Here is a 27832-nt window from a genome sequence, read left to right as displayed (position 1 = left end):
CTTTCCTCTGCCCCTTCGCCCACCGCCCTCCACTGCTCTGTGTCCTTCCCGCCACTGTCTCTGTGTCACTCCATCCACGCCCCGCCCCTCCCGCCTTCCTCTCGCGCCCGCCCCCGCCCCCCTGACCCTGCAGCTCTCGCGCGATCTGGGGCTGCGACCCCGGAAGTGTTTGTTTCTGGTGCCGCACGTGGGTGCCAGCCCGAGCGGCGGCCCCTTCCCTGTCTCGGGCCGGGACCCTGCGCCTGGTGCCGCCCGCCCGCCCCCGCCATGGGCAGAGCTCGCAAGAGGCACAACTGGAAGGCGCGGCTGCCGGGGGGCGCCGGGGGGCAGGAGCCGCCGCCCGCCCCGGAGCCTGTGCAGCTGGAGCTGGGAGGTGAGTCCGGCACCGTCTGACCGCCCCGGGGGGGAAGAGGGGCCGGAATGGGCGCCCCCCTGCACACTCACCCCCTCCCGGATAGGTAACTCCTTTGCACACTCACCCCTTCCTGAGTGGCTGCCCCTTGCACGCTCACACCTCCTTGTACGCTCAGTCTCCTTCCTGAGTGGGTGACCCCTTTGCACACTAAGTCCCTCCTGCGGAGCCCCAATGTCTCGCTTTTGGAAGAAAATGAACTGGTTGGGAGGTTGAATTGGCCCTCACCTTCAGCTGTCATGGTTTTGAGGTACCTTGTCACTGACAGTGTGGGGAAACTTGCACTGCATTTGCTTGTGCTGTGCCTGCCCTGATCTCAGATACAAGCCTATCAATAAATCCAGGGTTACTTACTCTTTAGCAGCAACAAGAGGTGACAATAAGTTGAGACCAAAGACAAGGTCGGTTTTAGACCCACGTGGTGGAGCTTTTGAGTGCGGCTAACTTGGTGTGTGGGCTTGGACAAGTCACCTAGCTTGTGTGTACCCCTTTCTTCATTATGAAAATAGGGGTAGTGCTCACTTCCCAAGGGAGGATTATTTGGTACAATGTTTTGATTATGAAAACTTAGCCTTTTTCACAGTGGTATTACTCAATAAGAAGAAAAGATGGATTTTTATCATGAAAGCAACCGTAAGGAAGAGGAGCATTGTTTCCCTGCACAGCCATCCTATTGGCTTTGTCAATAATGTAATTGTTGCTATTGCCATTTTATTTAAAAGCAGCGAGCTTTGCAATAAGTCTGTTAAAAATAAGCTATCTGAGGCCTGTGACTGACCATAACCGACACTTTCAGATGAGGCAAAGCTGAAAGGAGTGGATGGAAGTAATGCCCTGGTCCTGCCAGGGAAAAAGACAAAGACAAAAAAAGTAGCTTGTGACACACAACGAGAGAAGAAGCCCCTGAGCAAAAAACAGAGGAAAATATTGCAGAAAGTTTTAGAGCAGAAAGAGAAGAAAAATCAGGTAGGTTGCACCTCGGTCATAAGGCTCTGCCCAGCTGTTTAGTGTTAAAGAAAACTGTTTAAACAGGGCTGTTGTGAACAGGATTCCAGAGTGGCTTCCCTGGGAATATGAACAAGGTTTTTATCCTTAGAATCATTTTATAGCATCTGCCTATCACCAGCTTGGGGGAGCAGAGGTGTATCTAGACACCTTATTGTGACCCAGTGCAATGTCAAGAACTGTGTAGACTGCCACCTGCATTTCAGTGGGAGGTTGACACTGAAGCCTGCTGCCAGTTTAAATTGGAATCGCGTTCACTATTTAACTGCTGCTTTTTTTGGTAAAAGTATACAGCTACCTGGGGACTGTTGGTACAGTGTGTGGCTATGGACAAAGTTTGAGTAGAGTCCTACCACTGTCATCAGAATGCAGTAAGAGGGCAGGAGTGTAGATCTGGGAGCCTTGGACTTCTGAGGTCTAGTCCTGCTTTGGGCAAGTCACTTAACCACTTTGAGCATCCAAGTAGGGATGATTCTTAGAAGTATTATTATGAGGATTGGCTAATATTTACAAAGTATTTTGAAGGTGAAAAATGTTATTTATAAATAAAAAGCATTGGGCATACGTTACCTTTTTCAAGATGAATAGCAAAATGAAAGGCTCCAATACCCCTATTGTACCAAAATGAGACAAAATTCCATCAATTAAAATGTAGAGAAATAAATAGGATGATGATCCTTGACCAGCCTTACTCATGGGGTCACTAGCAACACTTCAATAGTGTGTGTCTCTAACTTATCATGGTTTTCCCCAGCAGGCAAATATAATATGGCTCTGTCCCCTAGTCCTTACTCAAGCTAAACTGCAGTTGACTTGGTAGCTGAGTAAGATAGAACTTGAAGTGAATCTTTTTTGCTGGTACAGCAGTTCTAACAGTGATTATATATTTTTTTCTGTAGCGAGCTGAATTGCTAAGAAAGTTAAATGAGGTCCAGGCTTCTGAGGTTGAAATGAAACTTCTGTACACCACTTCCAAGTTGGGTATTGGAGAACGCATGTACCAGACCAAACGGTAAACTTCCATCTATTGCTGCTGTTGCAACTCAGGCATATTATTGCTTTCTCAGTCTCTGTGTTGCACATAGATTCCTTTTTTGCTTTAAATGGCTTCTTCGCCTAAGTTACTATAAATATTACTTGATAGATTTGGAAATTATTTAAAGTAAAAATAGTTTGGTAGTTATGGTGAGGTAGAAAGAAAATGAGACTTATTACAGCCTCATGTTCTTTGAGATGGTTTCCTTTTTGGGGAGCGAGGATCTGAAGTGTGAAAACGCTAGCTATATTGGGGGAAAATGCCCATAATGTGTAAATATTCTGTTTTAGGACAGTACAAGAAGCAGGCACCACGTGTCCGGAGAAGATTAGTAGCATCAGTGGTGCAAATAAAAAAAGGCGCAGACTAGCTATGGAACTGGAGACTGAGAAGAAGACTGAATCCTCTGATAGTTCTGATGAGGATGAAGAGGAAGAGCATAAAGAAGCAATTGAAAAGACAGCCACTGACAGCTTTAACTTTGGAAAGGTGGAAGAATGCATTAAGAAGCCATTGAATAGTGATCAGGCTCTTCCTAGCACGCCAGCTCTTCAAAAAGCTTTTCATAAGCCATCTTCCAAGCCTGCAGTTTTCATCCCAGTGGACAGGTCACCTGAGATACAGGTCAGTCTTTGTTAGTAATTCATCACAATAAACGTTCTTCAAGGAGTTGGAGTGACACTCTTCATTAGACTAATTCTTGGCAAATACTGACTGATGCAGGTGAATCCCACAAGTCTCCACTTAAGTAACATTGATAGCACGGCAAACAATGCGGATTGCATTCCCAGCATTGCTTTAAGTGTTACTGATACCAGCTGTTGCTGGTTAGACACACAGCTTTGAGCTTGTCAAGTGAATAAAGAAGGAAACTACTTTCAGTTTTGTTTCAAAACATATGTATTTGTCACTCATTCTAAATATGTAACTTATTAATGATCTGAGATCTTAAACCCTTTGGTGTAATGTACTGAAAATCTTAATTGTTAAACTGGGTTTTATTCTCCATTATGATAAATGTAGTTTCAGATAGATTTAATTCTGCAGAAATTTGAAAGAGTCCACTTACCACTGAGCAGATATGATAGTGAGTTATGGAATGAGTTTCCATTTGAAATGTTGTTAAACTCAAGTGAATCTTAGATGACTAAATGGAATTTAATAAATCAGAGCACTGGTTTAGTTTCATGCTTGAGTAACCAGCTACATTTTGAGAAGTCAGGAAGAAATATTTTGCTGATCCTAGTTTTTGGTTGGCCTGGCAGTGTTTTACCCTACATTTTATAACTTTTCAAGGCATGAGGATGGCAGTGTGTTACCAAAATAGCCTAGATATGAGGGGGTCTATAGCCGCTTCTGCTCCTATATGTATTGGACTGTATGTGTAAGTATCACTCATGACTTTTGGAGTAGAAAATCCATGATGGGGTGAATCTTTTAGACTTTTCATACAGCTTTTTTTTTTTTACTTTTACTGAGCTTGACCCATTAAAAAGCCAAGCAGAAAGAGGGATCAAGATACACAAACTGAAAATAAAGTTTCTGTTTTGTTTTCAATAGGAAGCGAGACTAAAGCTTCCTATCCTCGCTGAAGAACAAGTTATCATGGAAGCTATTAATGAGAATCCTGTTGTCATCATATGCGGAGAAACCGGGAGTGGTAAAACCACTCAAGTGCCTCAGTTTCTGTATGAAGCAGGCTATGCCAGGTAGGATTCTGTTCTTTTATACTGCAAATTGATGAGAACATATATATATGTTCCATCCCTTTCTGGTTTTGGAATGTTGTCTCTGCTTAAGACTCCTGTGTTAGTGCTGTTACCTCTATGAGCAGCAATAGTGTCTACCTCAGATGGAGGTGAAATGAACTGGAAGGAGAAAAATCTGTGGGCAGTCCTTAGTTTGCACAAAAATCTCTCAAGATTATTTATTTTCGAGCTTTTAAACTGCTACCTTGTTTTAAACATCACTGTTTTATTTTTCACGGTAGGGCTGTAGTACTTGTCACGAACCGTGAAGGTAGGTTAGCTAAGGGGGAAAGCTGGTGGGTTCATCTCTCCAAGACACTCCGCATGTTCCTTGCAAAATTAAAATAAACACCATTCTCTATGGTGAAAAATGATCTGCAGCTTGTTCGGTGCTACCATCACTTTTACAGGTTTAGGCAGCGCAGGTTAAATGCTGCCTGCCTTCCGCAGCTCAGTCTCATTGTCGCCATAAACATTCTGCTTCTGCAGTATTCTCTCTCCAGCCCAGGCTTCTTGCCCAAAGGACCCAGTTTGGTAGGGATTACCTGGTCCTCCCAACAATAAAGGAGAACCTGCATGTGTGCTAAGACAAGCCCAAAACCCACTTGGAGGAATTCCTCTTTCCTAGGTTTGTCTGTAAAAAGCTTTTCTCCTCTATCTTAGTTCCGATGGCATCATTGGAATCACAGAGCCTCGGCGTGTAGCCGCAGTATCTATGTCTCATCGGGTCGCTAAGGAAATGAATATTTCACACAGGTAAGGGCCAAAAGATATGGGGCTAACCAGTAAAGTCAAAAGCAACAGAACCTAGCCCCTTCTTAGTATAAATCTTCTGCGTGGGAGAGGTTGGAGGGATGTTATCTTGGGGTCGGATTAGCTGCAGCCTGTTCTGGCCTTTCCAGAGAGGAACCGTAGGAAGTTTTCAATGAACTCAGCTTTGTTGCTCCCTAGAAAAACCGATGGTGGTCTTGGTCTTAACAAGCCCTCATGGTTCCCGTTGGAGAGTCAGTGGATTGTTGAGGAGGTGGGGAAGGAGACGTGGCTGTGCTGTGTGTAGAGGAGAGCAATGTGTGCCATAACAATGGGCTAGTTGAAAATAAAGCTATTCCGTATCCTGCTTTCTTAGAAGGAAAGGTTCCTGTATAGGGCAGTAGAATTCTGCATGTGCTGGAGTCTGGGAAGTGGAGACTTAGGCAATCTGTGATCTTCCATGCACCTTATGCTGTGGTACCAAGTCATAGCTGAATTGGGCTGAAGACAGGATTCTAACCTGAACTCTGACTTTCCTTCCTTTCCCAGCTTTTTACACTTGGTCTATAATGCTTTAAGTGTGTGGCTTTGTTTGTGCAATGCTGATGTATTTTCTCTACAGGGTAGTTTCATATCAAATACGTTATGAAGGAAACGTTACAGATGAAACCAAAATTAAGTTCATGACGGATGGTGTGCTACTGAAAGAAATTCAGAAGGTAAATTTACCTTCTGCAATGAACAAACAGAAGGCATTTAATGTCTCTAGAGAAATTCCATGCATTCCTGCTAGGACTTGCCATGAGTGCAAGCGTTCCTTCCTAAAACAAAACCTCTTTCAGCAGTTGTATTTTTGGCGACTAAGTGTCTATGATTATTCTTTTTATGCTTTTTGGAGGTACAATTCTTGTTTCAGCTGCTGTATTGACCTTCATAGGAATAGGTGTTGGGATTTCTTCATCACATTCTCCAGACTGAGAATGGTCCAGGGATTAGGGCACCAGTTTACATCTTGGGAAACCTGGGTTCAAGCCCCTGTTCTGCCACTTGCTTCCTATGTAATCTTGGGCAAGTCACTTAGACTGTGAACTATGGCTAGACTAAGACTGTGCCTTCATTTCCCATCTGTAAAATGGGGATAATAACACTTTCCTACCTCACAGAGGTGTTAGGAGGACAAATGATCCCTAATTTGGACCACCAGCCATTCCTCTACCCCCATGAGGCACACCCAATTTTAAGACCATCCATTTCAGTACACAAAAGATTGTGATGTGCTCAGATAGGACAGTAATGGGAGGGTCATATAAACCTAGATAGATTTGAAGTAATGACTAACCCAACCTTAACGTAGAGAGAGACCCGGTTGAGCTTTGACTTGATGTGATGAGAGGACTCAGCTTCCCTCTTTATTTCTAGGACTTCTTGCTTTTGAAGTACAAAGTGATCATTATTGATGAGGCCCATGAAAGAAGTGTGTACACCGATATCCTGATTGGCCTCCTATCTCGCATCGTGCCCCTTCGTGGAAAGGTAAGAAAAGCAGAGGTGGTTGCACTTCTTAGCGGGAGCAGATATGGGTCTAAAATGGGTAACAGAAATGATTAAATGCATGGAAAGGAGAGAGTGGAAAAATTAAGACTCCTCTGCTTGGAGACGAGATGAATAAAAAAAAATATTAGGAAGGTAGATTAAATAAAGAATTAGCAAAGAAAAAGTAGATAAGAACCCCCTTTTGTCTTTTCTTATATCACAAGAACTGGGGGGAAGTTCCATGAAACAGACAGGTAAAACACTTCAACACTGATAAAAAGGAAACAAATTATTACACAATACCCATTTAACCTGCATAACTCACTGCCACAAGACATCAAGTCCAAGAACTGAGGGGGATTTAAAATTAGACATTTAGTCAGAAAGTGAGGACATTCACCATTACATTTGGATGTAAACCCTCATCCTTCAAGGTATAAGACAACGATTAGGAAAAGACTTCCCCTACAAGAATCTTACACCTACCGTACACCATGGTTTTTGTAAAGGAAAATTATGCCTCACTAATATACTAGAATTCTTTGAGGCAGTCAACAAGCATGTGGACAAGGGGGATCCAGTGGATATAGTGCACTTAGATTTTCAGAGAGCCTTTGATAAGGTCCCTCACCAAAGGCTCTTAAGCAAAGTAAGCGGTCATGGGATAAGAGGGAAGGTCCTCTCATGGATTGGTTACTGGTTAAAAGATAGGAAACAAAGGGTAGGTAGAAATGGTCAGTTTTCAGAATGGATAGTGGTGTTCCCCAGGGATCTGTACTGGGACCAGTCTTATTCAACAGATTCATAAATGATCTGGAAAAAGGGGTAAACAGTGAGGTGGCAAAATTTGCAAATGATACAAAATTACTCAAGATAGTTAAGTCCCAAGCAGACTGCAAAGGGCTACAAAAGGATCTCACGAAACTGGGTGACTGGGCAACAAAATGTCAGATGAAATTCAGTGCTGATAAATGCAAAGTAATGCACATTGGAAAACAATCCCAACTATATATATAAAATGATGGGGTCTAAATTAGCTGTTACCACTCAAGAAAGAGATCTTGGAGTCATTGTGGATAGTTCTCTGAAAAAATCTACTCAGTGTGCAGCGGCAGTCAAAAAGGCTAACAATGTTGGGAATCATTAGGAAAGGGATTGATAATAAGACTGAAAATATCATATTGCCTCTATATAAATCCATGGTACGCCCATATCTTGAATACTGTGTGCAGATGTGGTTGCCCCATCTCAAAAAAGACATAGTGGAAAAGGTTCAGAAAAGGGAAACAAAAATGATTAGGAGTATGGAACGGCTGCCATATGAGGAGAGATTAATAAAACTGGGACTTTTCATCTTGGAAAAGAGACGACTAAGGGAGGATATGACAGAGGTCTATAAAATCATGACTGGTGTGGAGAAAGTAAATAAGGAAGTGTTATTTACTCCTTCTTATAACACAAGAACTAGGGGTCACCAAATGAAATTAATAGGCAGCAGGTTTAAAAAAAACGAAAGGAAGTATTTTTTCACATAATGCGCAGTCAGTCTGTGGAACTCGTTGCCAGAGGATGTTGTGAAGGCCAAGACTATTACAGGGTTCAAAAAAGCACTAGATAAGTTCATGGAGGATAGGTCCATCAATGGCTATTAGCCAGGATGGGGACAGATGGTTTCCCTAGCTTCTGTTTGCCAGAAGCTGGGAGTGGGCGACCGGATGGATCACTTGATGATTACCTGTTCTGTTCATTCCCACTGGGGCAGCTGGCTTTGGCCACTGTCAGAAGACGGGATGCTAGGCTAAATGGACCTTTGATTTGACCCAGTATGGCCTTCTTATGTACCTTGAAATATCCGGTACTGGCCACTGTTGGAAACAGGGTTGTTGGAGTAAGTGGACCACTTGGCTAATTTAGCATGACAATTCCTAGGTGTTTGTTTTTATTGTACCTGTGCAGACATGCAGCGGGAGGTTCAGTGCCTTGCCTAAGGCTGGCCTCTTGGTGAGTCTGTGGCAGAGTCAGGGTTGCCAATAGGATTTTTGTCTAAGATCCGCAGTATTTGGCCTTCTCTCTGTACTGTCCTGTGGCCTTATATTGCACTTCGTGCCTTCAGACTGTGAGGGCTTTGGGGCAGAGGCTTATATTTGGTATCTGTTATAGCAGCGCACATGCATGTGTGTAGTGCTACATAACTGATTACAAGTGGCCAGACTGCAGCGTAACGCTGCATATTTGCATTTCCACAGAAAGGGCAGCCTATGAAGCTAATCATTATGTCTGCCACCCTTCGTGTTGAAGACTTCACTGATAACAAGAAACTCTTTCCTGCTGTTCCTCCTGCTATACAGGTAACGTTCATTCTAGTGGGGTCTGACTCTGGTTTCCTTTATAAATCTGGATGCTTACAGAGGCATTTTTCCTTTTGCTGCCTGTTATTTACAGTCCTCTCAGCCAGCATTGCAGTCATTTCAGCAGTGGCGCTGCAGGCAGTTGTCCTGCTTGTAATTTGTTTTGAACTATGTATTTTATGGCTTCTCTTGCTAAGAATTCCAGCTCCCACTGAAGAAAGTGGTCTCAAAACACTGACGGTTACAGTTTAGAAAATGATCCAAGTGGAGTTCTACTTTTCATAGAGTGGAATCCCTCAAATTTTGACAATAATTTTTAAAAAGTCTTTTGGATTCTAAGTAGCTCTCCTGAGTCTCTGATTCTACTGACTTGTCATCAGGGCTGGAGAAATGGCTGCTATTTTTGGTAGCCTACAAAATGTTGGCTCTGCTGAAGCACTTAACACAGTATTCAGAGCTGTGCTGATATTGCCAATGCACAGAAGGTGAAAGGCACCGTGAGGTCAGATTAGCACCTTCATTCTTACTTTGAAGTCTCTTTAATGTTAATTTAGTCCCGTTTGTGTTTAGTAGGAGTGCAAGATGCTTGCAATGTTTCTGTTCATTGCACTAAATGTTACAGCTAGTTTTCTGTGGGTAGCAAGCTAGATATAAGGAATCTTAAGCCCTTGATTTATAGAAAGTTTTATACTGGAAAGAGAGGTCTCCATTCAAAGTGGTAATTCTGGTTGATTGAACATAAAGTATCATTGGAAAGGTCTTTGTAGTATGAAAAATACTGTTATACCCTAGGGCAAAAGCCAAACAAATTGGTTGTAGTGAGCTTCCTGTCTTCAGGGTCTCAAACTAACAATATGTTAGACACTGGGGCTTCAGATAGAACACTTACCAAAGCAATGCTGGACTGGGTTACCTCCCATGTATTCTCATTCTCTTTATTTTTTTAGGATGATTTGCTGCACTCATTTTCAGAGGGTCAAAACAGTAAAAATGAGCTTAAATACAGAGAAGAAATAGAATGGTTTACAAGAAACTGGGCTATTTTAAAACAAATGCATAAGCCAGTTCTGTGGAGTGTGGTGAAATATCTGTTTAACTGTGTGAAAGGACACATTGACAAAGCTTTTAATGAGCTTTCTGATTCCCCCCTGAACCACAGTACATAAAACCCGCTTCTGCTGTAATCGTAAAATGAGGCTCGTTTCCTGTTGGATTCCTTTCTAGGTAGATGCAAGGCAATTCCCTGTGACTGTTCATTTTAATAAGAGAACGCCAGTGGATGACTACAATGGGGAATGTTTCAGAAAAGTCTGTAAAATCCACCGAATGTTACCCGCAGGTAAGACTGCTGCAGAGAACTCTTCAGCATCTCAAATTCTTTACACTTAAAATATTTGCCAGAAGGGTCTAAGTGGTTTCGGGGACTAAAAAATTTTTATTAAAAAAACAACAACAAAACCCATAAAAACCAGCAACACTGTCTCCTGTACTTTATTCTTTGCAAGGGATGTTATTGGAGAATAAGCTTATACTTAAGTATGCTGTGGTATTCTGCATGATTTCTCACATGTGTTAGTAAGGAATTGTGAAGTGGGTCACACGTTATGTTCCACAGTTGTGATATATTTGACATTGTCCTCTCTGAAGAGTGAGCGCTAGTTCTGTGATTTCCCTTTTGAAATGACCTGTCTTCTGATTTAAGCTGACCTGTTCCGTTGCAGGAGGGATTTTGGTGTTCTTAACAGGCCAAGCAGAAGTACACTCGCTCTGTAGAAGACTAAGAAAAGCCTTTCCATTCCGGAAAAATAAAACTGAAGGTAACTCCAGGGACTAAAGGGCTGCTAACTTTTAACTGTTACATCGTATGGAGATGCGAGCTTTACTTTTAAGGTTTTAAGCAATGAGTGTTCCAGAAATAAACTTGGGGAAAAGACCTATTGAGAGATGTCCTGATGACTCAGCTTCAGCTTTGAGAAAACAGATATTTCTGTTTTGTGTGTGTGATTTTCCCCCTTCTTAACTCCCCTGGGGTCCATTGCATTTTGCCACTGTTTCAGCCTTGCATTGATTACAGGAGCTTGCAAGGAATGGTGCTGTTTCCTAAAATGGAAGATCACTTTCACATCCTCTCCTGTTGCAGCAAGCTAATCCTCTGCTTCAGAGTCCTCCTCAAAATGCACTACTTCAGAGCAATCTGCCAGTCCTCAGCCACTGATGTGATTCCTTAACATAACAAAAATGCCCGATGCCCTCTCAACCACTTGATCACTAGCTATTTTTTGCTTTGACATCTTGAAAGATGAGCTCTTTAGAACAATGTTAAGCTCTGCTCTGCAGAGTCATCTTTCAGCACTCTGAGAATCCTACATGCTTCTTCATAGGAGGTGAAGAGAAGGAAGAATCAGTCGAAGAAACCAGGAAATTTAAGAAATCCAAACAGAAGAAAACTATGGTAATATCTTTTAAACTTGAATGGAACTGGCACTCGTGTCAGTGGATAATTGTTGCAAAAGAGCAGGAATCTAGATTACCCCTGTTGACCTGAAAAGGAAGTTCAGTTTTGGCTTTCGTTTGTGTATAGCTCAGGAAAACAGAATGTTTTCAAACAGATTTAAAAAACTAAAAAAATACTTTGGTCTGATTTATAAGCAACTTGCAATTGTGTGGCTGTCCCTTAAGTAAATAATTCCATCCCACTTTGATCTAGATTTGTAACTGCTGCATTAAGTGGTTGGTTGAGGGAGAGGCTTGAATGCACCCCTGGGCACTACAAGGAGGGGAGATGGATTTCCACTATTAAGCATTAATAAATTAGCACTTCAGTGGAAGGAACTCTGGACTTCATGGGTTCAGGATTCCTTTATGAGGAAAACTGGTGTTTGGCTGCTGACCGTATAAGTGATGTGAACTTCATTGCCAACAGATCATTAAATTATTAAAATATTGCTCTCTGATTTTAGACGCTGATGGGTAAAATTGCCTGAAGGAGGGTTGTGGGGAAGCGAGGAACCTGATGTACAAAACATCATTTCTGCACAACACGTCCTTAAAAACATTTAACCGGCTTGTCTTTCCTGATTCCCCTCAGTTACGGATGCTGATTGAATGTTCCTGCCGTGTAATACGAATGAAACCATTTAGGGCCCCATCCCCCAGGCATCTTGAGATCAGTGGAAGTTCAGGATTGGGACCCTAGAGTTGCATTTATTACCCGCTTCTAAAAGCTTTTAATGACCATTTGCACAACTGCTAATATTAAATCTAGAAAGGCTTTTAATGGTTCCCCTTTTTCTCGCTTCTAGCCACTCCCCAAAATCGATCTGAACAGTTACTCCGTTTTGCCAGTGGACGAAGGCGATGAGGACAGAGAAGCTGAAATGGATGATGACGAGGATGCTGTGGGCTCTGACATTGACCTAGACTTGGGGGATGATGGACTCGAGGAAGGTTTGATACTTTGAAATGAAAACCACACATGTAAAACAAACCTCACTCACCAATACGTGAAGCTGTTACTGGGCACCTGTCCTGTTTGCTTTGTTTCTAAACTGGTGTGTGACTACTTTAAGCTGTGTAGTGTAAACCATTATTTATAAAGCGGGGGTTTCTCATTGCAGGGTTTCTGATGGCAATTTTAAAAGAAGCGATTTACAAAATCTGACTCTTTTCAGGTTGAAATGTGTATAAAAGTTTAGTTTGTCAGGACGCTGTTGGGAATGAAACGTCCAGTGTTTGCTTGCCATGTTTTTAAGAATGCCATTTTGTTTCTCTACAGGCGAGAAGTCTGATTCTTCCCTTCCACTCTACGTGCTCCCACTCTACTCGTTACTAGCACCAGAAAAGCAAGCCAAGGTAAAGGATTATTTGCACAGAAATAAGTGACTGTTCTCAGTACCTGACTTTACAGTGTATGCAGCAGCTCTTGGTTTGTGCGCTAAAATTAGCATCTTGACATAGCCTGCAGTGGGCAGACCAGCGGGAGATTCGGGTAGAGGAGAAAACAGGCCTCTGCTGACCTGTGTGCTCAATTCACCCACCAGGATACGTGATGTGAGGCCGCGCTCATTGTGATCGCATCTGTCTTTCTAGCTTGGGGTGGCCAACCTGTGGCTCCGGAGCCACATGTGGCTCTTCAGAAGTTAATATGCGGCTCCTTGTATAGACACTGACTCCGGGGCTGGAGCTACAGGCGCCAACTTTCCAATGTGTCGGGGGATGCTCACTGCTCAACCCCTGGCTCTGCCACAGGCCCTGTCCCCACTCCACCCCTTCCCCGCCCCTCCCCCTAAGCCTGCAGTGCCCTCGCTCCTCCCCCTCCTGAGCCTCCTGCACACCATGGAACAGCTGATGGGGAGGGAGGGGGAGGTGGTGATCGGTGGGGCTACCGGTGGGTGGGAGGTGCTGGGAGTGGGGTGGGGAAGCTGATGGGGGGGCTGCTGACGTATTACTGTGGCTCTTTGGCAATGTACATTGGTAAATTCTGGCTCCTTCTCAGGCTCAGGTTGGCCACTCCCATTCTAGCTTATCTGAGTTGACGTCACTAACTTGCTTTACGGGCAATGCGGTTCATCTGCCCAACTGTGTTTGCTGCAGGTGTTCCAACCTCCTCCTCTTGGAACAAGACTGTGCATTGTCGCAACCAACGTGGCTGAGACGTCTCTCACTATCCCCAGCATTAAATACGTGGTTGACTGCGGGAAAGTCAAGAAACGCTTCTATGACAAAGTTACTGGGGTTTCGTCTTTCAGAGTCACCTGGACGTCTCAAGCATCTGCAAACCAGCGGGCAGGACGAGCTGGCCGCACGGAGCCAGGGCACTGTTACAGGTTAGCCAGTTCCCTCTCCGTAGGCTTCTCGCAAAGGCGGGGTCAGGGTCTGAAAACCATTCTCTGTTTGTTTGTTGGGCAGCCAAACGAAAGGAAAATACCAACACTTGCCACTGTGTATCAGACAGCTCCCCTGGGTCTCGTTTCATGCACTTCACTTGTTTAGAATGCACCTCTCTCAAGCATCATTTAGTAAAACAGCCCAAATACAGAACAGTTAAAATGATCCAAATGGAACTGCCCAGCCCAAAGACAGCCCCGAGATAATGTTAGCAAAGAGGGAAAGGATTGCAGGATATTAACTCCTGGATGCCTTCCTGAAAATCCCTTGTCTGACCACTGTCTTTGCAACAAAGGAGATCTGGATGGGACTCTAGGGCCAGCTAGAGTTTTGAGAAGTCATGATTTCCGAACTGCAGCATTGCTAGCTGCCTCTGGCTCAAGGAATGAGACTTCAGTGGGAGGAACTAGACCGTAATGACTGGTGGGGCACTGCAGAGCATTAGCTGCTAAGCTAGCCCACTAGCTTGGCTTAACCTTTTATCACAGCATAGTCAGCCGTTCTGTTATGTTTTATTTAACTGAAATAGATGTAGCGTGATCGTTTCCACAGCTACCTAGTACGATATGTTGACTGCGAGACCTCATCTAGTGGATGAAAATGCTGGGCAATGAAGGACAGATACACTGAGCTGCTTGCTCGTGCTGGCTTAATTTGTACCACTGTGATTTTAGAAATATCTGTGAACACATTCTATGTCAGGTTCCCATTTAATGATGCTGTCTTAATGCTTTATGCATGAAGATGAATTGATCTCTCTTGTGTGGTATTTTAGATGTAAATGTGGTTAAGATGCTTTAAAATCTGAAGATTAAACCTTTAAAAATTCACTTGTTTTTAGTCCAAAGCGATGTTAAAAACAAAAAGAAACTTTATTTGCTTTTGTTTTCATCTGTGTGACGTATGTTTTGTGGGTTCAGATTTCATATCCGTCTCTAACCAACACGGCTCTTTCGTTAGGCTCTATTCATCTGCAGTTTTCAGTGACTTTGAGAAATTTTCTCCTCCGGAAATTACAAGGCGACCTGTGGAAGACTTGATTCTACAGATGAAAGCGTTAAACATTGAAAAGGTGAGCCGAAAAGCTGGCTTTGCATTCTAGCACTCTTTCAGTGTCTTCTGGGCAGGGCCGGCTCTAGAGTTTTTGCCGCCCCAAGCAGCGCACTGAATTGCCGCCCTGGGCTGGGGGGGGGCAGTCCGTGCGCCCTTAGGGCGGCAGGCGTGTCTAAAGGGCTCTGGGCTCCCCCTGTGGGGAGCCCAGAGCCTTTTAAATCCCAGCCGCGGCCGGGAATCAGAGGGCTCCGGGTTCCCCGCCGCGGCGGGCAGCCCAGAGCCTTTTAACTCCCAGCCGCGGCTTGGAATCAGAAGGCTCCGAGCTGCCCGCCTCGGCGGGGAGCCCAGAGCCTTTTAACTCCCAGCCGCGGCTTGGAATCAGAAGGCTCCGAGCTGCCCGCCTCGGCGGGGAGCCCAGAGCCTTTTAAATCCCAGCCGCGGCCGGGAATCAGAAGGCTCCGGGCTGCGCGCCACGGCAGGGAGCCCAGAGCCTTTTAACTCCCAGCCGCGGCTAGGATTTGCTGGGGCGGGGCGGCGCTCTGGCGGTTGCGGGTCAGCGGCTCCGGTGGACCTCCCGCAGGCATGCCTGCGGGAGGTCCACCGGGGCCCTCTGCCGCCCTCCCCAGGATGCCGCCCCAAGCGGGTGCTTGGCCCGCTGGTGCCTAGAGCCGGCCCTGCTTCTGGGAGCCAGACCTAAGCATAAATTGCCGCTCCGCTGCCTGTTTGGTGTGAGGATACGTTGTGTCTTGTATCATAGATGTGGGGAGGGGAGGTGCTATGTTGTAGTCCCAGGGCTTGGTTTGCATTCGGCTCTGATCTTGCAATGCATTGCATCAGACCTCCTCAATAGGCTTAACAGCCTCATCTCCACTTGTGCAGGCACTGTGCTTTTTCATGAACAGTCTCATGCAAACAGCCAGCAAAGCACAGACCTGGGATTTCAAAAATGGGGTGAGGAAAATAATGAAATTGATTGTTCCTTAAAAGAACTGAGGTTACGTTCGTACAAAAGCAGCAATAAAGCCTACGTGTCCATTGTTCGTGTATGTTAACTTCACAGATGTCCTCTAAGCCTCTCGACTTCCCTGTGAGGGGCAGTCTCTCCATTTTACAGAGGGGTGCTCTGAAACACAGGCTAAGGGCTTACTTTTCAGAGGGCTGCTACTGAGTCCCCCGCAGACTCTCATTGCCTTCAATTGGGAGTTCTGGGTACTCAGCCAGGGCTGGCTCCAGCTTTTTTGCCACCCCAAGCGGCGAAGGGAGGGGGAAAAAAAACAAAAAACCTTTGAGCTGCCGCCAAAGAGGAAGAGAGGGAGTGAAGGGCCCACCGCCGAATTGCCGCTGAAGACCCGGAAGTGCCGCCCCTTTCTGTTGGCCGCCTCAGGCACCTGTTTCCTTCGCTGGTGCCTGGAGCCGGCCCTGTACTCAGCACTTCAGAAAAGGCCTTCATGCGGCTTGTCTAAGGCCATACTTTGATTCAGCCATAATTGAGAAGAAAACCCCGGATTCCTGACTCCTAATCGCGTGCTTTAGCCACTCCCTTCCTGGTGTCTGTCTGTGCTGGGGCGTTCTCCTAAATATATTGCCTCTGTTGGCTTTTGGAACCAAAGAAGACTTGTCTCAGATGAACGACAGCCGAACTTTACTGTTCAGTGTCAGTTATACATTCGTTTCTTCCTGCGTTCGTAGGTGATCAACTTCCCTTTTCCAACCCCACCTCCAGCAGAGGCACTTGCAGCTGCTGAAGAGTTACTGATAGCGCTTGGAGCCCTGAAGGAGCCACCCAAGACAGGAAGGTAGGGTGCCTGAGGTCTCCCACAAGTTTTTTCACTGCCATGACTTACTGAGGATTGTAGCAGTGGCTGGAAGCAGCTACAAGTGGGGTGTTTTTCCTACATCATCTTTTACGTGATAGTGAGACGGAGCTTTACCAGTCTCCCTTCTGTGCTAGTTCTCTGACAATCTCCCCTTGGTATCAATGCTGTAGCAGGTTTGTCAGCTGGGCTGCTTCCCAGAATCCTTTGCACTTCCTAGTCTGTAATAAACTGATGTTTTAAACTAGCCAAGCTGAGACTGATTCAGACTTTTTAGTGGCTTGGTTTTTGCTCCTCCTTCCTTGGATTTCTACTGCACCTTGCATCGAGACAGCTCTTGAAGCACTGTGCAGATGGGGAGCATTTCATGCACCGCTGAAATCTTGGTTAATAATGTTCAGAGGCCTTTCCAGGCCTTGTAGTGTCTGTGCCAATCAATTCTAGGGGACCCAATAGCTCCCCTTGGCTACCCCACACGCTTGCAGCAAAATAACAGTCAGTTTTAATTCACCCCTTTTGTTGTTTTGCCGCGAGTTTCTGCGTGGCCACTCTTACTCGGGAATAAGTGCCCTGTTTTGATATTCAGCTAAATCAGTAAAAATATCAATTTCAGCTACATCAAAATTGGACACTTTTATTCTGAAATGAGGGTTTGCATGCGGACTTGCTATGAAATAACGAAAGGGGTGAATTAAAACCGATGCTGTTCTCTTGCTGTGAAATTGGATAAATCAGCCCATGGTGACCATTTCAAATGCAGCCCACGCGTCTAGGGACCAGAAACTGTCACCATGTGATTCTTGTTCTGCGAAATGAATCGGGTTTTCAGCCTAACTCCTGCTGCCGATCCACACTTGCTCACAACCTGAGAGTCCCAGGACTGAGAATGAGCCCTCCTGACACTGGGAGGTGGTCCCTCCAGGGCAGGGCAGGGCGGAAGCAGTGTTGGGAAGACAGGAATTCAGGCTGAATTTGGAGTCTTTCATCGCTACTAAAGTCACATACGCAATCAGAGAGAGAAAAGTGCAAGTGTGCAATAAACAGCTGGCGAGTCAAAGTCTATAGAAAAAGCTTGTGTGAAAGGGGGGAAATGCTGTTATCACTTGACTTGGTTTCCGCCTCTTCCAGGCTGAAAGATCTGCAGATAGCAAAGCTGAGCTGTCCAATTAGTCCCTTGGGCGTGACCATGGCGTCCTTTCCTGTGGCCCCACGCTATGCTAAGATGCTTGCTTTAAGTAAACAGCACGACTGCCTGCCGTATGCCATTACCATAGTGGCGGCAATGACCGTTCGAGAGCTCTTTGAGGAGTTTGAGAGGTGAGTGGCTTAAGCTGGAGTAAAAATAGGTTCCCTTAGCACCAGATACCATTTAAAGAGTGCCTAGGTATTGCTTTCTGGAATACCAGCCAAAGCTGGAGAGACAAGCTGGACAGGGAAATATTTGTTTTAACCCCTTATATACAGCATCTCTAATGGTTACCCCATGAAACTAGTGCCTGTAGAACTAAGCATGAAGGTGGCAGTGAAGTATCATTGACTGACCTCTGTATTCTGTGCTTGGTGGCATTAATTAAAACTATAGCCTTGTAGATACCTAGAGACCTTTTCTCCCCATTTCTAACATTTGTCTTGTGATTGCACTGTGGAAGAGTTACAGATAACAGACTAAAATGCAGCCCATGTATAGCTGACATCAGTGGTCATTCTGCCAGTAGCCTGAAGTTGGAAAGCTCTAGGGGAGATCAGAGTAGAGGCAGGATATTCTGTTAATCATGACCAGCGTGCTGTCTGTCTGATCCCCAGCACTAATCATTTAGCTTTTTAAAGCCTCTCACTCGGAATTGTTTTGCCATTCAGTCTCGCTGGATGGGAATTGGGTCCATATGTAGGCAGGGGTATGGTGGTGAGTCTGAGTCTCTAGTCCCATGACTTCCTCAACACCCTGTTCAGACGTACACCTCTCGGATAGGCTGCAGTACTGGCCCCCCCAGCAGCAGTGTCCCATATCCTTTGTTGTAGCTTCTAAATACTCCTGGGGATGGCGTGCCAGGCTTGGAATTCACGCTCCATTCTCCCATGTGGTAGAACAACCACTGGAGTGTTGGGGCAGCATTTTCTTCTCCCAGTCACCCAGTTTTATCTATTTTGGATCAGCCTGAGATAATGAACCGACTGATTCCCTGGGTTTTCTTTTTATCTTCCAGTTTTATACAGGATTTTTGCTACCAATTGTATATCAGTCTGTCTGGTGTTTAGTGATACTGGAAGGGACGATACAGAGCTGCTTTGACATGGCTGATGGTGCTTGCTAGAAAGCTTTAAAGTGTATTGATTGTGCTTTTGGTTTAGACCAGCTGTAAGTGAAGAAGAGACGGAGAAGCTCAAGGGGAAGAAAGCAAGAGTTATACAGATGCGAAGGATCTGGGCTGGACAAGGGCCTTTTCAAAAGCTAGGAGACCTCATGGTGATGTTAGGTATCTATTGCCTGTGACTTGAACATACTGTTTCTTGCAGGGAGGTGGTTAATTTCAATCAACATGATCAGATATACAAAGCTAAAGGATTCATAGTGCCGTAGCAACGGGAAATGCTGTATAAGGAGGGCTACGTGCTGTTCATAGAAGTTGAGTCCTGTAGTCCATCTCTTGCTGCTGGAAGATGGTGTTCTGCATTATGTTCATCAGTGCATTCTCCAGCCTAGTTCCAGCCAGTGAGCAAACCTGAATAGATAGAAACAATGGGATTCACTACCCCGCTGGGGGGAAATGTTCTGAGGCCTAATCAGTTTCACCCTTGGGAAGCTAGTTGGCTTTTTTGTTTTGTTTTGTTAAAGCTCTTTGTTCTTTCCCTCTTCCAGGAGCTGTGGGGGCCTGTGAGTATGCAGGGTGTACTCCTAAATTCTGTGAGGCAAACGGGCTGCGATACAAAGCGATGGTGGAAATCAGGCGCTTACGGGGGCAGCTGACGACAGCAGGTAATTTGGGCTTTCTCTGCGCAGCACGGTGCAGACTTTTATGCTACCAGCAGCGTAGCCCATGCTCCGTGGCTCACCACGGTGGTATGTTTCATAAACCCAATGTAACTAGAGGCTAAGTCTTCATGGCAAATACCCCTGGCTTTAGAGAGTATTTACCTATCTTCAGGTAGTGGTAAATTAACTGGGATCCTCTAGTCACACCCTTTTCTTTCCAACTTTGTCAGAATCTTAACCCTCTTGCTCTTCCTCAGTGAATTCAGTCTGCCCCGATGCTGGCCTCTTCGTTGATCCAAAAATGAAGCCTCCCACGGAGACCCAGGTGACCTATTTGAGACAGATAGTGTTGGCGGGGTTAGGGGATCATATTGCCCGAAGGATCCAGTTGGAGGAGCTTCTGGATGAGAAATGGAAAAATGCCTACAAGGTAAAGATGAGTAGCATGGCTCAGTTTGACCATCGCCCTCCTCCTGTAACTCTGTGATCTTGAAATAAGAGTTCTATGCGGAGCATGGTCTAGTGGCCCAAACGCAGGACTGGGGCTCTGTTCCCAGCCCTGCTCCAGTGTCACTATAGGAAGTTAACTCTTCCATGCTGCAGATACCCCACTCCTAGTCTGGGGTGATTACTTTCGATGGTGTCTTGTCAAGATTTTGGGAAGTGTAATGAATGGCCATTTGCGAAGCGCTGTGAGGTCCCTAGAAGGAAGGTGATGCAGAAAACCAGGGTGTTACCAAAAATCTCCATCGCTTAGAGAACATGGTAAATTGGTGAAGGATTTAAACCAGGTGCTGTCAAGGAACTGGATTGCTAATCATCACGGTCTCCTTCCATGCTACCGTTCATCCCGAGCCCTTTGTGCTTTCTTTAAGACTCCTCTGCTGGATGACCCTGTCTTTATCCACCCGAATTCTGTCCTCTTCAAACAACTCCCAGAGTTTGTGGTGTATCAAGAAATTGTTGAAACTACTCAAATGTACATGAAAGGTAAGGTTGGGTAAGATTGCTCAGCTCCGTCTCCCTCTTCAGATCTGTCCAGCAGTTCACTATGGAATCAGAAGAGTATTTCACTTGCTTGCAGCACAAGTCCCGCCTGCCCTTTGGTGCGGGCCAGGAGTGTGGGGATCAGTAGATGGCAGGTCTAATTTCTCATTGACTTATCCCCAGGACCGAGGAGCCCTGGCCAGCTGGAAACACCCTCCAGAGCTGCCAGCCCTTGATGGCTCTGGGCCTCCCCGTGGCAGCCATGGAAGTTGCTGCTGATTTCCTTCTTGTTTCACAATATCCTAGACCACCCCCCTCTGGCTCCTTGTGGTCTTTCCCTTCCTAGGTGCAGAGTTGGATTGGCTTAGGAAAACTACATCCAGATGCACGTTGCATTCTCTCCGACCACTTGGATGGTTCTCCTCCCACCCCCAATTGACTGCCCTAAGCAGGGAGAAAGACTTTCAAAGGAGCCAGGTAGTCAAAAGAGGAGCTGGAGCCCCATGGCTGGCAGCTGCTTTCCAGAGACCAGCCAAAAAGAAATGGGTTTGATCAAGTCAGATTGTGCCTCCCCTCCCAGCCAACAAAATGGTGCGGGGCAGGAGAGTGAGGCTTGGGCTCTGGAATGAGGGCTTAGAGTCCCTCTCCAGCTCTCCTTGGACTCTAGGTCAAACAAAACTGTGCTGGAATCCATGGGGATACTTTCAAATGGACCCTGAGGCAGCCCGTCTGAGGAGCTCACCTCCAGTGAGTGCGAGTTTCACTGAACATTACCCCTGCTTAAACAATACTGAACAGATCGTTCTGAAGGCAAAGATGCTTCATTTTGTACTATGTGTTTCCATTCTGAAGGTGTTTCAGCCATTGAATCTGAGTGGATCCCAGTCCTGCTACCTCCGTACTGTCACTTTGGGAAACCTTTGGAAAATCCTCCTCCATTTTATTGCCCTGAAACAGGCAGAATAAGATGCCACAGACCAAGTGTTTTCTGTAAGTTTCTTGAAGCATTGCATGTTGGAATGTAGCTCTGATGTACATTACATTCCCCTGAAAACTGCTCTCTGTGGCCCTACTGGCTGTAAGGCCATGGAATAAACTCTTTATGTCCAAAAGGACTGAACCCTGCTAGTCATCACTGTTATACATGCCTTGAGATGGCTTATGTATCTTCACTGGGTTCTCCAGAGTTAGCACAGAGCTGCTAGCGTACTAACCTCCTAGGCGCTGGTATTGCTGTGATGTGTGTCACATCCTGTCCTATACCTGAGGACTTCTAATGTCACTGTTCCTAGCTGTGCATTTCTCTAAATGCCTGCAATGTCTCTTTGTGCTCTTCAATCTTACACTGATGGAACAATCCACGTTGAGAATTAAATAGAAGACCTAATACGACCTGTCTTTCCAGATCGAGTAGGCTGGCAGCTTCCAGCAGTGGAGGTAGATTACCCAGAGGGTATTGATCGCTACAAATACTTTGCCAAATTTTTACTGGAAGGAAAAGTAAGTGTATTACAACTTGCATGGTTTCCCCGTACATTTTAGAGCATCCTCTTACTTTATGGCAAGTGTCTAACGAATGCTAATATTTATTTTAGATCATTAAACAGCTGGGCTCTTATAAGCGTTGTTTGCTGTCCAGTCCGCTCACTATGCTGAAGACATGGTCCAAGTAAGTTGTTAAAACAGTCGACTAAACAGGTGTCATGCACCCAGCAGTGGTGTTAGTCACTTGAGCCTTCTTAAAAGAGAGGGACTTCCAAACTGAGACGAGTGCGAAGATATTTACCTCAGTTGTTAAGCGGAGAGAGAAGGAAAATTGTCTTAGCAAACCTAAGGCCAGTGGCCTTTATCAAGCAAAACTGGTGAACAGTAAGGATTTACACATGGGAGTAGTTACTCTGGCTTCAGTGGGATTATTGGTGCTAGTAAAATTACTTGTGTGTAACTATTTGCAGGATCAGTCCCTGGGATTCTGTACTTAATTTTCTTCACAGTTTAGCCAGCTAAACTGTTTTCAGTTGTCTAACAAAACAGAAGTTCCAAAGAGGTTTTGCCTTTTGTGGCAATGACATTGTAGCAGTACAGTAATTTAGGGCCCTACCAAATTACTTTCCGTGAAAAACGTGTCACAGAACATGAAATCTGGTATTTTGTGTGCTTTTACCCTATACTGTACATATGTCACGGGGGAGACCAGTGTTTCTCAAATCGGGGGTCCTGAACCAAAAGGGGGGTGCAAGGTTATTTTGGGGGAGGGCTCACAGTATTGCCACCCTTACTTCTGCGCTGCCTTCAGAGCTGGGCAGCCAGAGCGTGGTGGCTGCTGACTGAGGGACCAGCTCTTCCAGTAGCAGCATAGAAGTAAGGGTGGCAATACCATAGCGTGCCATCCTGACTTCTCCGCTGCTGCTAACGGTGGCTCTGCCTTCAGAGCTGGGCTCCGAGCCAGCAGCACAGCTCTCCAGCTGCCTAGCTCTGAAGGCAGAGCCTCTGAAGTAAAAGCAACTCACTCTACAATAACTTTGCAACCCCACCCACAACTGCTTTTTGGATCAGGATCCCTACAATTACAACACTGTGAAATTTCAGATTTAAGTAGCTGAAATCATGAAATTTACAATTTTTAAAATCCTATGACTGTGAAATTGACCAAAATGGACTGTGAAATTCATTGATAGGGCCCTATCAATGATCAACACACCCTCCTCCCCCCAACACACCTTTCAAGATCCATGGAATCCACACATGATGTGGTGTACCTCATCCAATGCACTAAATGCCCCCATAAGAACTGCGTGGGTGACTATCACAATACTCTCAAATGAGCTCACACAGGAAAAAGATACGACAGAAGCACCCTATTACCTGTGGGCGAACACTTTTCACAAAGCAAGCACTCCATATCTGACCTCATTCTCAAGGAACCCTGCATATTTTCAAAAGACGAACCTGGGAGCTTACATTCATAACTTTGCTAGATACTAAAAATCATAGTCTTAATAAAAACACTGGATTTATGACTCATTCCAACAATCTGGAACCCACTCACCCCCTTTTTATCCTATGACTACAGGGGTGTTAACAGCCTACTTCACCTTGAATATGTGCTAACTGCTGAAGTTAAACTCCCTGTTCAATCTTGTATTTAGCTGTGACACTCTGAGTACCTGTCCCAGACCCAAAGAAGAGCTCTGTGTAGCTCGAAAGTTTGTGTCCTTCTCACCAACAGTTTGTCCTATAAAAGATATTGCCTCACCCACCTTGTCTCTCTAATATCCTAGGACCAACATGGCTACAGCAACCCTGCATACAACAGTGGTAGATTTCTAGTTGGGGCTGTCCCTTTAGTCATGCATTACATGTTTTATGTCTACATCTAACCTCTAATCAGTATTGTTATAAAACAAATGCAGAACACTAGACTGAAAGCACTAAAGTAGAGACGCAGCCATAATATAGTTAAATAAATGAATGTAGCTCACATCTATATTTGATCCTCTTTCATTTTCGAATTCACTCAGGCTTCAGCCCCGGACAGAAATCCTGCTGAAGGCTCTTGTTTCAGAAAGTGCTGATGGTCGTGAAGCTTTGCTGGCTGCATGGAAAAAAAATCCCAAATGTAAGTGTTTAGTTTGCTGGGTGGTGATGATTAACCATTCCAGCATAGGGTTCTTACCTGATTTCAAGCAGAGCTGGTCTTTTGAACTTTAACTAAAGGAACAGACAATACCCTACCAGTGAAAACAGCAATCATTTTCAGTGTCTTTCTCATTAGGGTAGTTCGTGTTGTGGTTTTGGTCTTCCAGTAGGCCTGGAAGAGTTATGAGAGTTCATAAACTCTCATCCTCCGGAAATGAATATTTGAAAAGGTTTGGGGTTTTTTTGTAATACAGTTGTCTGGATTTGTACATAATTAGGATTTGTCGCAGCTCTGTTACAAAGTGGCCATGTTATAGGAAGACTCCTGTGCCACTTCTATTTATTTTTCACAATATTAAGCATACCAAATAATCTGACCTTTATACCAGATGCTGCAAGGGGTAAAAAATCCTTCCCTAGTAGGATTCCGAGAATTAACTTGAACAATAACTCTTGCATTCTTATTCATACTTTTAGATCATTAAAACACTTTAAAAGTGTTACCAGTCGGACAAGTATTTCACCCATTTTTACAGGTGGGGAAGCTCAGACAGAGGTTAGTGGCCTGTATAAGGTCACAGAGAGAGCTTTGAGTAGTTCCTGGTTTCCAGTCCTGTACCTCTCTATGTACTCCTGTTCACTCTTAAACCCCAGGCCTTATCTTTTAATCCTGGGAATAGTCCTATCTAAGTTAATGGTACTACACACATGTATAAGTATTCTGTTGGATCAGGGCCTTAATTTGGATTTAATGATGATTTGTCTTTGTCACAAAAAAGCAGAGATGCCCCAACACTTCAGCTGTACCTTTCTCAAGGAGAAAAGTTCTCTCTCAAGTTTGTGACCCTGAACACTGAGATTTCTTCTGGGATGAATGTGTGCAAAGGAGTTTCTTCTTTGGTCTTTCCCAGGAAGACACAGTGCAACAGAGAAATTGAAATAATCCAGCCTTCCATTATTATTTTTTTTCCCCCCACTGGCTGTAAGCAGAGTCCAATTCTTTTACAGACTCTCTTGAAAGCATGATCAAACTGACCCAGTTGTTAGAGCCCTGCCTTCTAGTAGACCCTGTTCTGCTGTTGGCTATTTTTTACTAGTGAACTGATGATTCTTATCTTTCTGTTTCAGACTTGCTGTCTGCATATTGCCATTGGATCCCCGAAGTTATGCACGATGACGTAGACAAACGCTGGCCACCTGTGACATTGTGAATTGTCAAGATTTTCCCGTCTACAGATAATCCCTATCTCACAGACATGTCCAGAACTCCCTTTTTCTAGGAAGACTCAGAAGCAAAAGGAAAGTCCATATTTTGATGGAGAGAGACTGATTTACTAATGGAGGACATCTTACCAGCTGTTTTTGCTAGGGTGTTTTGTAATTATTATTTCTTGGGTAACTTTATCCATTGTATTTAATTGATTTTTCTTAAAAGCTTCTTTTTAGACTATATTAGTCAATTGGACTAGAGCAGAGGTGTAGAGTACTTGACTTGAGCAAGTAAAGGGGTTTGTATGTGACTGTGGTATGCTGTAGCTTAAAAAAACAAAAAATCTCTAGTGTTCATGGTCATCCAGAATGAACGCCTCATATGCACACCTGAAGTTCAAGACACAAATGCGTATGTAGCCCCTTCATGTTCCAGTGTTCCTTTTGTCATTTGAATTCACCATAGAACCAGGATAGCCACAAACCTCACACCTTCAAGCCACTTTTTCTTTCTTCCTTTTTTTTAATTTTAATTCCTTTCCTGTCTCATCACTTTCTCCAACTGTTTTTTTTTCTGCAACCTCCCTCTGCAGTCAGCCTGCCTGTGTCTAGCCCCAGTGGGGAAAGAATTCCAAGACTACTGTCCTGCTAGACAACATGCTGTACCTTGCCAAAAATCCAATTGGTGCTGGTCATATTTCATGTGGTCGGCAAATGCTGTATGGTTATTGGTATTGTCAGTTTGTACAGTGCAAAACTCCTTTTGAAAAGTAATAGGGCAAGGGGGGAGGGGGATGTGAGAGCTGCCTTAAATTATTTTACAGAAATAATCTTTAATATAAAAAGTGAGCCTGACTAAAACGTCATAAAAAGGTATCATGATTTCCTTGCCTAGGCAAGTCAGCATCCCACACTAACCCGGAGATGTATTGAAATGTGGACAAAGCTGATGCAGCTTTGTTTGGGTCTGACTGTTCAGTGTGCATCTCTAGAAATGTGGTGAGCTATTGTGTATAAAATAGGTGGGTTTTTTATCCTTCATAGAGACCATGGACCTGCCGTTATTGAAATATGGCCATAACAGCTGTTTGAAACTGTTTATACATTGTAAAAAATGTAAACATTGTTTATATTTTGGAAGGGGATTTTGTGAATTAAAACTTGTCTATTTCTTTTATATCTGCTGGCTAATTTTTTCCTGTTTGTAGCAGGTTTGCAGAGTGCTAGACATGTCCCTATTAGGGATGTAAATACCGTTTTAAAAGTTAACCGTTTAAACCATTAAAGATATTTTGTTTAAATGATTAACCAATTTAAGCTGGTGGGGCTGGGCCCACTCCAGCTGGCCCGGGGTCGGCGGGCGGGCTGGCTGGCACGTGGGTTAATGGTTAAGGCGGGTTAACCGGTAAGACTAATGCTTACCAGTTAACATTTTTCATCCCTAGTCCTTATGATGCACACTAGCAAAGCAGGATACAAATCATGGTTAATCCTAATGAGTCCCTTCTTTAATACCGCCAAAGTCAAATCACATGGTCCCTAAGGAAATTAAACTTGATAAGATATCAAACTTTGGATTTTCTTAAGTGAACCACAAATCGGGGGGAAGCTGCTGCTGCTGCTGCTATAGATCAGGATGGCCGCTGATCTGTTGGTCTGTGTTTAAAGCCATTGAACGCTGCCGAACAGAACAAGGCCAAAGAGAAGCCTGAGCACAGAAAGCAGGCTGTGACAAAAGCATGCGGTCACGTCTGCCTGACGTGGGCACATCTGTGGATCCCTCACCACTTTACATTTGCCCAAGATGCACTACAAGAAGCGGACTCTCAGGTTGACTATGACGGGAGACACCGATGACAACAAAAGCCAATGTCAATGGCTAAACTTCTTCACTTATAGGATTTAACTGAAAGCAGGCACAACTGTAAAGTGCAATTGAGACTAGAAGATTATGTAATAAGGACACCTCCTCAACAGCTTTGTTCCCTGGTTGTATATTCACAGTCCTATCTGCTTTGGTCAGTTACAGTTTTTATTCTTAGTACAGCAAAGCCTGCAGCTCTGGAACTGCCAACTGTTCTTACCAGAACAGGACCAGTAGCAGAGCCTAAACTGGATGTGTTCATTCTGGGCTGGCTTGAGCACAGCCCTGCTTTTCAGATTCTGGGGTAACTTGGCAACTGCAGGAGGAGGAGGTGTGTTGGGGAATGAGGGGAAACATCTCTTGTAATTTGAGCAAAGAAGATATGGAACTAATGAAGACGTTGAATAAAACCGGCCCCAGGACTGACCCCTGGACCATTCTGCTTGATACCGAGTGCCAACTAGACATCAAGCCGTTGATCACTACCCGTTGAGCCCGATCTAATCAGCTTTCTATCCACCTGATAGTCCATTCATCCCATCCATACTTTTTGCTGGCAAGAATACTGTGGGAGAC

The 27832-nt window shown here is 44.7% G+C and overlaps 1 protein-coding gene across 1 annotated transcript; it reads left to right on the top strand.

Moving 5' to 3' along the window:
- The first annotated feature begins 195 nt into the window (after positions 1-195).
- Positions 196-26569, top strand: DHX37 (DEAH-box helicase 37). Its single transcript, XM_044989993.1, has 27 exons — positions 196-373; positions 1209-1378; positions 2317-2429; positions 2744-3077; positions 4014-4162; positions 4865-4957; positions 5574-5670; positions 6371-6484; positions 8731-8832; positions 10057-10171; positions 10554-10649; positions 11214-11284; positions 12135-12279; positions 12608-12684; positions 13426-13658; positions 14680-14791; positions 16462-16568; positions 17715-17903; positions 18936-19060; positions 19444-19560; positions 19815-19987; positions 20433-20547; positions 21397-21534; positions 21950-22044; positions 22140-22213; positions 24066-24163; positions 25312-26569. The coding sequence occupies exons 1-27, from the start codon at positions 268-270 to the stop codon at positions 25392-25394; spliced, it is 3441 nt and encodes a 1146-aa protein (XP_044845928.1). The 5' UTR covers positions 196-267; the 3' UTR covers positions 25395-26569.
- The last annotated feature ends 1263 nt before the right edge of the window (positions 26570-27832 follow it).

This window comes from Mauremys mutica, chromosome 16 (genome assembly GCF_020497125.1).
Source record: "Mauremys mutica isolate MM-2020 ecotype Southern chromosome 16, ASM2049712v1, whole genome shotgun sequence".
NCBI classification, from domain to species: domain Eukaryota; kingdom Metazoa; phylum Chordata; order Testudines; family Geoemydidae; genus Mauremys; species Mauremys mutica.
Note: the sequence above shows the minus strand (reverse complement) of the source record. Positions and strands in the feature narration are given on the sequence as shown.

Coding starts and splice junctions, on each gene's coding strand:
- DHX37 (XM_044989993.1), top strand. CDS start 268: ATGGGCAGAGCTCGCAAGAGGCACAACTGGAAGGCGCGGCTGCCGGGG. Junction 11,285..12,134: donor CCAAACAGAAGAAAACTATG/GTAATATCTTTT, acceptor TCTCGCTTCTAG/CCACTCCCCAAAATCGATCT. Junction 24,164..25,311: donor ATGGAAAAAAAATCCCAAAT/GTAAGTGTTTAG, acceptor TTTCTGTTTCAG/ACTTGCTGTCTGCATATTGC.